Source organism: Carcharodon carcharias, chromosome 8, assembly GCF_017639515.1.
Source record: "Carcharodon carcharias isolate sCarCar2 chromosome 8, sCarCar2.pri, whole genome shotgun sequence".
Taxonomy (NCBI): Eukaryota; Metazoa; Chordata; class Chondrichthyes; order Lamniformes; family Lamnidae; genus Carcharodon; species Carcharodon carcharias.
In genome coordinates, this window is record NC_054474.1 from 28,857,942 (window position 1) to 28,871,419 (window position 13,478).

Sequence of the window (13,478 nt, forward strand, 5' to 3'; positions counted from 1 at the left end):
GTCAGAAGTGGGGGGGATATTCACTGATGATTGCACGATGTTCAGCACCATTCCTCAGATACCGAAGCAGTCCATGTCAAATGCAGCAAAACCTGGATAATGTCCAGTCTTGGGCTGACAAGTAGCAAGTAATATTCATGCTACACAAATACCAGGCAATGACTATCTCCAACAAGAGAGAATCTAACCATCACCCCATGACATTCAATGGCATTACCATCGCTGAATCCCCCACCTAACAACATCCTGGGGATTACCATTGACCAGAAACTGAACTGGACTGGCTGCATAAATATTGTGGCTACAAGAATAGGTCAGAGGCTATGAATCCTGTGGCAAGTAACTCACCTCCTGACTGCCCAAAGCCTGTCCACCATCTATAAGGCTCAAGTCAGGAGTGTGATGGAATACTCTCCACTTGCCTGGATGAATGCAGCTCCCACAATACTCAAGAAGCTTAACACCATCCAGGACAAAGCAGCCTGCTTGACTGGCACCCCTTCCACAAACATTCACTTTCTCCACCACCAACGAGCAGTGGCAGCAGTGTGTATCATCTACAAGACGCAGGAACTCATCAAGGCTCCTTAGACAGCACATTCCAAACCCACGACTGCTACCATCTAGAAGGACAAAGGCAGTAGACACATGGGAACACCAAGTTCCTCTCCAAGCCACTCACCACCTTGACTTGGATACATATCACCATTCCCTTATTGTCACTGGGTCAAAATCCTGTAACTCCCTCCCTAACAGCACCATGGATGTACCTACAGCACATGGACTGCAGTGGTTCAAGAAGACAACTCACCACCACCTACTCAAGGACAATTAGGGATGGGCAATAAATGTTGGCTTAGCCAATAATGCCCACATCCTATGAATGAATAAAAAATGAACGTCATTGAGAGCTGAAGATTCCTAACACTTTTATACTAGGTTAAGAGATGCAGAAGTGTGACTCAGTAGCTAAATTCCCTTGTTTATTTTCGCTCTTAATTTCTCCCTTCATCCTCATAATCAGTGCAAAGCTCTACTTTGGTACCTTTTTCACAGTCCTATGGCTGTTAATGCTAGAGTCAGAATATGAACCTGTGTCTCTTCACCCTTTGGTGACATCTATTGAAGCACCACCTGTTTTCTTTTACCTTTCAAACACTTCTGTGCTTGAAAGGGAGTTTTATTTGTTGAGCTGAAGCTATTCCTAGTCAGTTAATTCCATATTTGTAATTTTTGAGAAGTGGGTATTAAACATTTTACTGAACACACCAGCAGAAAGAACTTGTCTTACTGTAAACTAGACTTTTGATTGTGATTTGTGCATATTTTTACAGGGAGAAGATGGCATTTTTCACACGAGGAAGGGGAGGTATCCTTCCATTACCTGCTGATGATGTATGATCAGCACAAAGCCTTGAATTCCTCGCAGTACTCTCTCTTACTGCTGATTTTTAAAAATTTGGCTTAACTGAAGTTGTTTGTGTATTGTGATGGTACAGATATATTTTGTAAATTTTAGAAAACTTTTTGAAGTCATTGCAATGTTTGAATGTATACAAATCTACACTTCAATTATATGTTGAACTCTTGTAGAGGAAATGTAGCATAGATTGATGTTAAACTAATTTGTACAGTTTATATTTCAGGCATTTTTGTAAAAAAAGACATCAAGAACAAAATCAATTGAAAATACTTTCAAAAGGAAATGTTGCTTTCAGCTTATTGTACAGTAATTAGTTTTATAAATGTTAAGCTGCAATAGATGAGTTGAAGCACCAATTAGAAACTGTGATTAAATAACATTCAGTATTGTTTGTGATGTCACTGTCTTGAGGTACCTAAACAGAAGCTCTATATTCTTCTATGAAAATAGTCTGTTATCTAATATTGAAAAGAAAAGCCCCCTTCATTTTCTCCAGTATATATTTATAAAGCTTAGGAAAATTTAATTCTGGAAATAATGTGTAGTTTTAAAACAATGTGTACTGTATTTGTGTGCAGGTTAAATGATCTTTATTTAAGAGAGAAAAATCTAGTTTTGACACTGAATGGTCGGTTTTTAGGACCAGGTACATGATGGTTAGGATTGCAGAACTTCATTTATATGGTACTATTTCTCTAATTAACTGTGTTCATTCTGCTTTCTTCTTGCTGAAGCTGGGGAAAATTGGAAAGTCTTAAAAAATAATTTTTATGTAAGAGCTAATGCCAGTTTAACAGCATCGAGTACCTCTCCTGTGCTTATTACTACTTGCCAACAGCTGCAGGTAAGCAAGAGTTATAGGCACAGAAAATTCCAGCATCAATAAACATTTTGAGTAATGGTACTAATAATATTCATGTTTGCTGAAATTAAACAATGATGCAGATTAATTAACGGTTTTGAATTTATGAGCTGGTCAGGAGATGATGCTCATTTTATAATTGATTTTTGGTGAAGTAGAAGACAAGCTCAAATAGGTAATTTCAGTATTTGGAACAAAACATATATATTATGACAGAGTATAACAATTCCACAGCTGAGAAACAATGGAAACTTGAGACAGCAGATAAACTATGTATAATGCATTTGTGTATTCAGTTGAACAGCTCTGGGAGCATGACAGAAACAATGCCATATAAAATTTTAAAACTCCTAAGATTGATCCCCGATTAATATCATCTTTCATGGTGCCCAATGGCACTACGATTGGCTTCAGAGTTTCTGTGTTACAGAAAGGAAGAACCATTCGGGGTGTTGCTCCAGACTGCTTTGTCTCATACATGGATGTGGACAGGATTAGGTTTCATTGTTATTCGCTCTCTGACTAGGTTGAATAATGTTCCCATACTTACTGGCCAAGATTATGCATGAAGGAAAACCTCTTTCTAGGGGACCAGAGGGCAGCTGTCACATTCTGCACCATAAGGCACTTGAGTAGAAGATGGGATTTTTCAAAAAAAAAGAAAAAAATAGAACTATTGCCACTGCATTGCACAACCAAGTAACTCAATGGTATTTTTGCTCTTTTTATTTCTTATGTTCCCCATGATTTCCAAATCTTTTTCTTCCATTTCTCAAAATGGTGACTGTGCTGAGATATACTTGTGGGGAAACCAACATTTCAGAACAATCTTTTGCATTTGGCTATTCTTCATACTTGAGTTTAGGAAAAGAGTGCTGATGGACTGTTCATCGTTAGACAATTATCATTGAATGCAATCACATCTTCATAGGCATGCACACCTGGCAGGGGATCACAAGATATCAAACAAGAACTATGACAAGCTTGCATGTTCTTGCTTGAAGGCGTTGAGGTCAATTTTAGATTGCACTCTTGCGTAAGTGGCAGAAGTCCTGCAGCTGGGTGAAAAAGTTTGGGGTAACTCCACTTTGGTGGGTGCGGGACCCAGGGTTGCATTTTGCTGGTGGCAGCCAATTAAATGGCCACTATCAGTGCTGTCATTCTATTAAGGATAGTGACCTGCCCCAAGAGCTGTGGTTCAATCAGGGCAGAAGGCTCAGCAGCGCCATAGCTAATGGTGACCATTGCTAGGCTGCCCCTGGAGGATGAGGGTAATGGCTAAGTCATAATGGCACAGAAGGAGGATATTATGTCCATGCTGGCTCTTTGCAGAGCAGGCTAGTAAGTCCCATTCCCCTGCTCAAACCCTATAGCTCTGCATGTTTATTTCCCTCAAGTGCCTATCCAGTTTCCTTTTGAAAGCATTGACTGTTGCTGCTTCCATCACCACTGTAGGCAGCGAGTTCCAGGTCATTACCACTCACTGCATAAAATTGTTCTTCCTAACATCACAGCCCACCCCCCATATCTCCTACCCAAAACCTTAACCTTTCTTAACCTCTGTACTACCAGCTAATAAACAACTTTCTTTGTCTATCTTATCTAAACCTGTCATAATCTTGTACACCTCTATCAGATCTCCCTTCAACCTCCTTTGCTCCAAGGAGAAAAATCTCAGCTTCTCCAACCTAACTTTGTAGGTAAATTCTCTCAACCCTGGGACCATTCTGGTAAATTTCCTCTGCACCCTGTTAAGGATCTTCACACCCTTCCTAAAGTGTGGTGACCAGATGCAATATCCTAGTTGTGGCCTAACCAGAACTTTGTAAAGGATCAGCATAACTTCTTTGCCTTTGTACTCATAACCTATTTATGAAGCCCAAGGACTCTTGTACTTTGCTAATTACCCTGTCAATATGTCCTGCCACCTTCAAAAATCTGTACACATAAACCTTCAGGTCCCTCAGTTCCTGCACACTCTTTAGAACTGAGATTAAGTATATGTTGCTTTTCCCTATCCCTCCCGCCATAATATATCACCTTGCACTTCTCTGTATTAAATTATATCTGCCACTTGTCTACCCATTCTGCTAGCCTATCTGTGACCTATTGCTGTCGATTGGTATCAAGCTCACTGTTTGCCTCATGTTCAGTTTCAGCAAATTTTGGCAATGTTCCTATCTACCCTCCTCCAGTCTGAAAGAACAACCATTTACCGTGACTCATTGTTTTCTGTTCTTAAGCCAATTTTTCTAGGCTGACACTGACCCTCCTATTTCATTAGCCTTAATTTTGTTAACCAACCTTTAATGCAGCAGTTTGTCAAACACTCTCTTAAATCCATATAGATAACATCCATTGCATTTCCTTTATCAACCTTTTCTGTTACTTCATCAAAAAATTCAATTTGATTGGTCAAACACAATCTGGCTTTTATAAATCCATGCTTTCTCTCCCTCCCTAATTAACTCAAACCTCTCCAAATGTCTGTTGGTTCTTTTTTTTCCCTTGGCTATTGTTTCTAAACCTTACCGACCACTGATTTAAACTGACCAGCCTGTAGTTACCAGTAATTTCCTTATGTCCCTTCTTGAACAAGGATGTCACATTTGACACTTTGCAGTCATCTGGCACCTCCCTGTATTTGGGGAAGATTGGAAGATTATGGCAAACCTTCTGCTATCTCTAACTCGCTTATCAACCTAGGATGCAAGCCATTTGGACCAAGCAAATTATCCACTCTAAGGATAGCCAACCTTTCTAATAAATATATATATATATATATATAGCCTATCAATTTTCACCCCATCCATTACCTCTACCATCTCTACTTCTACCTATATTTTGTCAGCATTCTCTTCCTTAGGAAACACCAATACAGTACTCATTAAGTACTTGCTCTATAACTCTAAGCTTTCTATGTTGCTCTATACCTCTATCCCTATTAGGTACCATCCCACCTCTTACTACCCGCTTACTATTTGCATGTTCGTTGATTTTTCAGTTCCCTTTTATGTTAACTGCCATTGTATTCTCATATTCTCTCTTTGCTAGTCTTATTTCCCTCTTCATTCCCTCTTTCAACTTATTGGACTTGGCCTGGTTCTCATTTGAAGAATTCATCTGATGAGTATCACATATACTCATTTCTTTTATTTCTTCATATTCTTTAGACCCTTCGCCATCCAAGGAGCCCTAGCTTTTGATTTTTGATACACTTTGCTTCTCAACTCTAATCAAATGGATTCAGACTTTGCCCCCTCAAGGACATCTCTTTCTAACATTACAGTGACTTCCCTAAACATTACTGCCACCCTACCTCCCTTTTTTCCCTTCTATATCTTTTCTGGACACTTTGGGCTAATTTTTCATTCTAGGGCCCCTTTTTCTGCTATTGGGTTGAAATGTGGGTCAGGAACCACAAATGTCAGTAGCAGACCCAGAGCGCAACATTGAAAGAGGTAGTCAATTCAGAGCCCACTCAGTTAAGGGATGCAGGCTTCCAAGTGTGGACAGCCAGTAGGAAGGCTGAAAACAATCAAAAGTTGGCAGCCTACTATTGAGGTGGGAGCTGCTGAAGTATGTAGGGAGGCATGAGGTTGCGACCATTCCCAATTGCCAGCAACAAATCAAGTAAGTAAGACCAGAAGGGTTAGGGAGATAGGGGAAAAGTGTTCACAGTGCACACACTGTCTCAGTTGCAGCTGATCTTCAGAGTGGAGGCTTCCAAGTACATGAGGCCTCCGATATCAACCTGGCCTGCTGCTGGGAGGCTGCTATGGTTTCAAAGATGGTTTCCTGATGTGACATGTATCCCATGTGTGGATCGAAAATCCACTTGGCATTGGCAGAGTGCTAGTAATTAAGCCCTTAAGGGGGCTTAATTGGTTACCCACTACGGTCAGGTAGGTAATGATTACCAAAGACAATCCAACTACTCCCTCATCCTGTGGAGACAGTTACGTGTCATGGAACAAAAACTAGAAGTGCTAGAAAATCTCGGCAGGTCTGACAGCATCTGTGGAGAGAAAGACAGAGTTAACGTTTCGAGTCAGTATGACTCTTTTTCAGAAAGTGTCATGGGTTCAGCCTGACAGGATTTTCCTCCTGTTTTCAGACTCTCCTGCCTCCAGTTCCACTATCACGGGCCACTAAAAATTCAACTCCTTGTATCCATGAATACTAAACGCCCTGTCCTCACCTTTTTATGCCACATGTCCATTATTGAACTTAAATCATATTTCCACATGACTAATTGCTTTTGTAGTTCACTGACCTTATTCACCACGCTTTGTCTATTTTAAGTTACTTCAAACTGAATTTGTTTCTATTTGATCTGGGGCCAGATTGCATATGTGTAGTTAGAACTGAATATACTGGCCCTCGTTATAACAATACCAAATAACTTGTTGCTTGACTCGCTTTTGAAATGATGCACATTCGCCTATCTGTACCAAACATCCCCATACTGTAACATTGCACTGTGATTCGTTGTTTGTGGTTTTCTCATTGATAGACTATTTAAAGTAGTTTTATAGTAGTACACTGTGTGATATAGCATGGATACTTTAGAGTTACTACTTTATACCACATGATTGGACAGTAACTAACCATTCGCTGAAAATAGAAAGCCAGCAAACTCGATCCTAATAAATCATCAATTGCCTCATTTATAGCATGACTTTAAAAACACAAATCCCAAGAAAATACTGTGTTTTATGTTGTAGCCATGAGCCACATTTGGAAATCTGAACTATTTGATATTTAAAAGTGTGTTTTTTGATGCTGACTTGTTTACTTTTACTGAATTGGAATTAGAAAATGGAAACACCAGTTTGTGCACAAATGACGATTAAACTCTTTATGGCTGTTGGCACTAGTGTTCACCGCACCATATGGACCAAACAGATTTTCTGATTCACTCGTGTTTTAACTGCAGCAACTATACCATTCCAACTGGAATGATGGATTCATTTTTAAATTGAATATAAATAGCCAAATCTAAATGATACAAATTTTACTTTTGTTTAAAAAAATGTTTAATACAGCACTGTGGAAAAAAATTATTATAGCCAATTCAGAAAGTCAGAAAAAGTGATAGAAACTACCTTTGTGCGGTGATTTTATTGGTGTGCTTTCATCTCAAGATTTGCTCTTAGGAGAGGTACTTGCTGACATTATGTGGCAACTATCCCAGATTAATTGCAGGAAAAGTGCTTTCCATATTACCAGTTGTGTTTCTGTAGTCTGTTGTTAAAATTCCTTTCCAAGTCAGCTTTGTGATCATTGAAATTTAATTCTGTTCCTCTTTAAGCAACAGTTGATGAAGTTATTAAGGAGAACACAACCTTTTTTATATAAAAAAGTGTTAAATTGCAACAGTTTACTCATCAATCTGGTGTTTTGGACCACATGTCTGTTTTTCCACAAAACAGCAAAGTAATGTGCTTACACCATTCTTTTCCCTTTCACAGTATATATTGTGGACTAACTGGATTGGTTCCCAGTAGTATATTAAGACCAACTTTCCAAAATTTGTAATACTTTAAATGGAGCCAGGTCTTCAAAAAAGCAGAAGGTTTTATAATTTTAAAAGTGTAACTGATTTTTCATTTTTTAATAAATGGTTAAATATCCTTTATTACAGCAAATCACTGTTGGACTTGGAGATTGTACTGACCTTAATAAGCTCTGTGATTTCCTCCCCTCTCTAAATTATGGCATTTCTACCCAAGGAACCAGATTGAATCTCATCCTTGAACTGACAGTTTAATTGCATTAATCTGTACAATGAATGCCACTATTCTTTCACTGACCTGCTAAATGGAATACCTCAAGCTTATGCAGTGTTCCAAGCTCTTGGTTAAGTATAGAGAAGAGAGATTGAAACATATCTCAGTTCCACAAAGTGATGTTTTGCCTGGCCAATCTGTTGAACATCAATGCAAACATTGCGTTTCCAGCGAAGTTGCCACATTAAAGTTCTTTCAAGTAAAAAAGGCAGGAGAAGAGTTTTTTTTGTAAGTTTGACATCATATATGTGCTTTTAAAAAATATAGGGATTGTGTTTTTATGTTAGCAGCATTAGAGCAATTTAAGACCCCAAAAATAGCTGAATTATGGTACAGTGATGCAAAGAAAAATGTGATTACAAAATTTACAGTGAATGTGCCAGATAATATTTCCTCATTATCAGTCAATGGGGCACATCTGATCTAAAAGAATAGCTAGTTAGAGAGAATAAATTCCCAATTTTGGGGGAAGAGGAATCATCAATAAACATTATTTTATAGTTTTTGTGTTCATTTCATATATATCATTATTACTGCTTCATTATGAATTCACTTATGAGCCAATTTCCTGAGGAAAGGATTGGGTAGCAACTTTTAAGCAGAGCTGATGAGACTTGTGTCATCTGCTCCAGGTGCAAAGCAGTAGGAATTGAACTCCCATTGTAGGGAGAAACCTTGAAATAAATATTAAGTGTCCTGACCAATGTTCACCCCTGTGTAGGATCTGCTGTCATTCTTACATGATGGTAATTCTTTCATATTGCTTAGCATAGTGAAATGACTCTGTAGACTGGACTCCACAGAGCTTAATCACAAGTCCCAGTCTTAACGGTAATGTTCATTGGTGTGGCAGAAACCACTCTGTAAGACTTGCTACTTGGTCATTGCTATATAATTGTGGATAATCTCATGCTTGCTAATTTTGACCATTGTGTGAGATAGTTGGATTCCTACAAGGGATGGCACATTAGAGCATAGTTTATGACACTTGAAAAGATTTGTGCTAGCGAGTCAAGTGAAAATTTATCACTTTTTAAAAAGGTTTCCAGTTCTCCTTTAGTTAAAATGTTAAAGGCTGCTGTTTTACATTTTTGTCACTTATCTTTCTGATAATATGCACAATAATAATAGAAATATTCAGTCACATTTTTGATTTCTGTAGTGTTGATTTGGTGATTTTTATTTATTATCCAATATGTGAATTTGCTTGGAGTTTGATTTTTTTTAATCTATGGAGAGGGGTAGAAGGGGATTAGAATTTGTTACTAAATTTTTGTTTCATTTTGTATTTACTGGCAACAGTGGTTCATACCACCCAAACAGGTGTGAAATTTTGGCCCGTAACATCCTCCCCAAGCTGAAAAATTTCATTGTAAAACTACAAAATCCAGGTCACTGAGGTAAAAAGGGAAAATGGTATTCTGCAATAATTTCCAACATTTGGCTTCAGAATTCAATGGAGAATGCTAAATGCCAGAGATAGGTTGTTGAGTTTCCTTTCCTGATTGTCAGTCTCAACATTGCTCAAGTGTTATTCAGTGGAAAACCCCCTTGAACCTTTTGTCAGCAGTAATGATCGAACAAAGCAATTGAAAAATGTGTGTAGAAGAATAGAACATGTTTTTTTTTCTTTATATTGCTTGTGTACACACAATTGCCTCAGAAATCACAAAGCGTCTAAATTGTCACCTTCCTCAAATTTAACAAAGGTAGCTCTGTCTCTTCAAAAGAAATCTCATGCCCTACACAAAGCATTTATTGTACAACTGTTTTGCTGCTTCTGGGGCCTGTACAATAAAAAAAGTGCAGAAGTATACATTCCATCTTCATGAAACATTGTAAAACTAGGACAAATATCACTCCCCAGGCATCTGTCAGTATCACATTAAATTCTAACTGCAGTTAATCATGTTCCTACGTACAGGTGGACTGAATGTGTTGGGTTGGAGCGCAGACCTTGAAATTTCAGTTAATGCTGGTGCTGAGTCAAATTCTCAGCATACAGTCAATAAACATCTTCCCTGGCCACCCACCATCACCATTCTGAACTGTTCACGTGTGATTTCTGTCCATAGGGCATTTAGGAATATTTTATTTGGGTGAGGTGAAAATATGATCACGCACATCCTTCAAATTATTCTGCATACTTTGCCCTTGTGAAATGGCTTTGTGAACATGTCTGATAACTTCTGTGCAACCCCTTCGAGGAAGAACAGAAATTTATGTAGCGACTTATTACATCTTTCAGAAATGTCCAGAACCACTTCACATACAAGTAGTTATTTTTGAAAAGCAGTCCATGTCTTTTATAAGCAAATATAAGTTGCCATTTTGTGTATAGACATTCTACATAGAATTACATAGCAGCACAGAAACAGGCTATTGGGTCCATGCCTGTGCTTATGCTCCTCACAAACCACCTCGCACCTCTCTTTATCTAACCCTAAGGAATGGTGTTCCTTTCTCCCTCATATTTATCTAGTTCACCTTTAATGCATTTTTGTTCACCTCACCCACTTATGGTTCTCCAATCTAACCTCAAAGACCTGGCAACAACCAGCCTCCATAGCATTGTGCTCTTGGACCCATTAATCTATTTTGGTGGTGTTAATTGAGAGGGATGTTGGCAAGGACATTGGTTTACATCGTGCTCTTCAAGTAGTGCTGTGTAATCTTTAACAATAATCTAAATTATTGGGAAAGGTAAACAACTGGATCAATGGGAATGAAAAACTGGACAAAATTAATAATATTTAATGTAATACACAGACTCTGCTAGATTGTGATTTGTAACTGCTGGTGCGAGAAAATAATGAGGCTTAGTTCTGAATTTAGCATATTACTGCATTTTCACATGCATTTAATCTGTGTCTGTGTCAAGAATTTACATTCTTGATTTACAACTTCAGCTTGTGCGGACTGGAAAAAGACCGAATAAAGCAGTTATTCAGCAGACAGTTTTCATGAAATATTAGTTCCCAAATTGTGGGAAATTGTTCACTTACATACACTAAACTCTCTCCCTCATATTATATCTTTTTCTTTCTACATTTCTCATATTGTCCTACATTAGAACAATAAAACCTCTGCCTCATATTATTGAACTTGCAATGCTGTGATATTAAGATGCAGTTAATTTCCCGTTAAGTGAATCCGGGCTTCCTTATGACCTATAAGAAATGCTGTATCTTGATTTGATTCCTACCAATTTTCAGGACTTTTTATTTCAGCATGCATATGACAATATGAGAAGAAAGCCATTGTCACAGTAGTAGGGCATAAATGTACCACCAATAGATTACCCGTTCTTGTAAACAAATTGTCTTTGATGTGCTATTTTGTTTGGTACCAATGCAAAGAGGCAATATTATTGAAAATATACTTGTGTATAGGGATAACACAATCGTTCCTTGGCACAAGTCAGTGAATCTTCCTTTTAAACCATCCTGCTTTCACATTTTTCCACTGATAGCACTGTTTGTAGAACTAGATTTGGTTGAATAATCAAGTTTAAGAAGTAAATGTATGAGCTAGATGTGTTACTATTCTAAGGGTTTTGCACCTTGGCTAAAGAAAACTTTCTCAAAAATGAAGTAGGAATCCCACTAATGATGAAATGTATTGCAACTGCACCTTTTTATTCCTAGCATCATCAAATCAATTTTATTGTGAATTGTAGAACATTTTTCAGAGTTATGATAATTCAGAACAAAAGAAGAACTGTTGCCTGAGCTACTGGATCATGGATTGTTGCATTTCCTTACTCAGATGTACCAGAAGGCAGTTACTGGAAATATTTGGGTATAAATTCAATTACCATTGTGGCAAGACAAGAGCTTACATTTTTATTGCTGTAAGACTGAGTAGTTATATCTGTAATCACCGAATGAAGCTCCTTGTCATTTACACTTACTCTTCCTGTGGTGAAGATCATTACATTAAAATCTTGGACTGAACAGTTTTTGGCAGCTGTTTTGCATTAAGAGGAAGAACTTCCCTTCATCTGTTTCTGTCCTTACCTTTCAGAACGTTTCCTTGTTCTAAACTTGTTTCAGCTTAAAGCTTTTGGTCAGAATTTTAAGTATTCAAACTGCACAAAGTCATATGTTCATATACTGCTTGGATTGTGCAAAGAACAGAACTTTTGAACCAATTTTCCCCCATTACAATCCTTCAGAGAATGTTTTGACCCTTTTCCCTATTTGTTTTAACACCAGTTTCATAGTTTGCTTCATAGAATGCAGGGGTGTTTATTATAAAAAAAATTTTAAAATGTACTTAGATTAAGATGGGAATCCTAATTTTCTGATTTGTAATTTCAAAATAATCCTTGTTTGCAGCTTTGATCTTAATCATGATTTATCAGATGAAAGTTGCAAGGTTCATCTATCATCTCATTTATGAGTTTGTACTATATGACCTGACAGTTGTGAACATGCCACACAACCAGCAATAAATGACCATTGTTTTATTCATGACCAAAACTTTAAGTCTGTAAATAAGTGTAGCTTACCTTCCTAGTACATGATGTATTTGGATGATGTCTGATGTCATGAACCTTGTTCTTTATCAATTCCTTGATTTTTGAATAAATACATATTTTAGAAAAAAAAGTGAAATGAGTGATCTAATTTTTGAAATTTAAACAGAGCTTTTAGGTAAGGAGTAGTTTCAGGATTTTGACCCAGTAACACTGAAAGAACAATTATATATTTCCTAGTCAGGATAGTGTGTGACTTGTTGGGAGCTTGCAAGTGTTGCCCTATGCCAATTGCCTTTGCCCTTCTGGAAATGCTGCTGAAGAAGCCTTGGTGAATTGCTGCAATGCATCTTGTAGGTGGTACGCAGTGCAGCCATGGTATGACGGTGGTGGTGAGGGTGAATGTTTAAGGTGGTGGATGTGATGCCAATCAAGCAGGCTGCTTTGTCCTGGATGGTGTCAAGCTTCTTGTGCCTTATAGATGAGGAAAGACGGGGGAGTCATGAACAATGTTCCCTCTAAGCTGCATGGGTGTGTGGCTGCACAGCAATCAGGAATGTGCCATGCAGAGAACAAACACGCACAAGTAACGTTCCCTTTAAGTGTTCACGTGGCTTGGCCATGTATCAATCTTAAAGAGACTGCAGTGTGACAAGGGCTATGCATAGCAAACTGAAGTTAGAGGGATTGTTGGTCAGGAGGTAGGTCACTCCACAGTCTGTAACCTGCTCGTTTGTCACAATGTTTATGTGGCTGGTCGAGTCAAGTTTCTGGTCAGTGATGACTCCTCAGATGTTGATGATGGAGGAATTGGTAATGGTAATTTTGATGAGTGTCAAGGGGAGGTAGTTAGACTCTTCTTGGAGATAGTCATTGCCTGGCACTTATGTTGTACAAATGTTACTTGCCACCTATGAGCCC

At 38.1% G+C, this 13,478-nt stretch overlaps 1 protein-coding gene across 2 annotated transcripts in view; it reads left to right on the plus strand.

The window, feature by feature from the left end:
• LOC121281242 (protein KIBRA-like) overlaps window positions 1–12,690 on the plus strand; it is a 173,261-nt gene extending 160,571 nt beyond the window's left edge. For both annotated transcript variants that reach the window (XM_041194065.1, XM_041194066.1), the window contains one exon: window positions 1,335–12,690. In XM_041194065.1, coding sequence (XP_041049999.1) covers window positions 1,335–1,401 — 67 coding nt within the window. In that variant the 3' untranslated portion in view covers window positions 1,402–12,690. The remainder of the gene's footprint in view (window positions 1–1,334) is intronic.
• The last annotated feature ends 788 nt before the right edge of the window (window positions 12,691–13,478 follow it).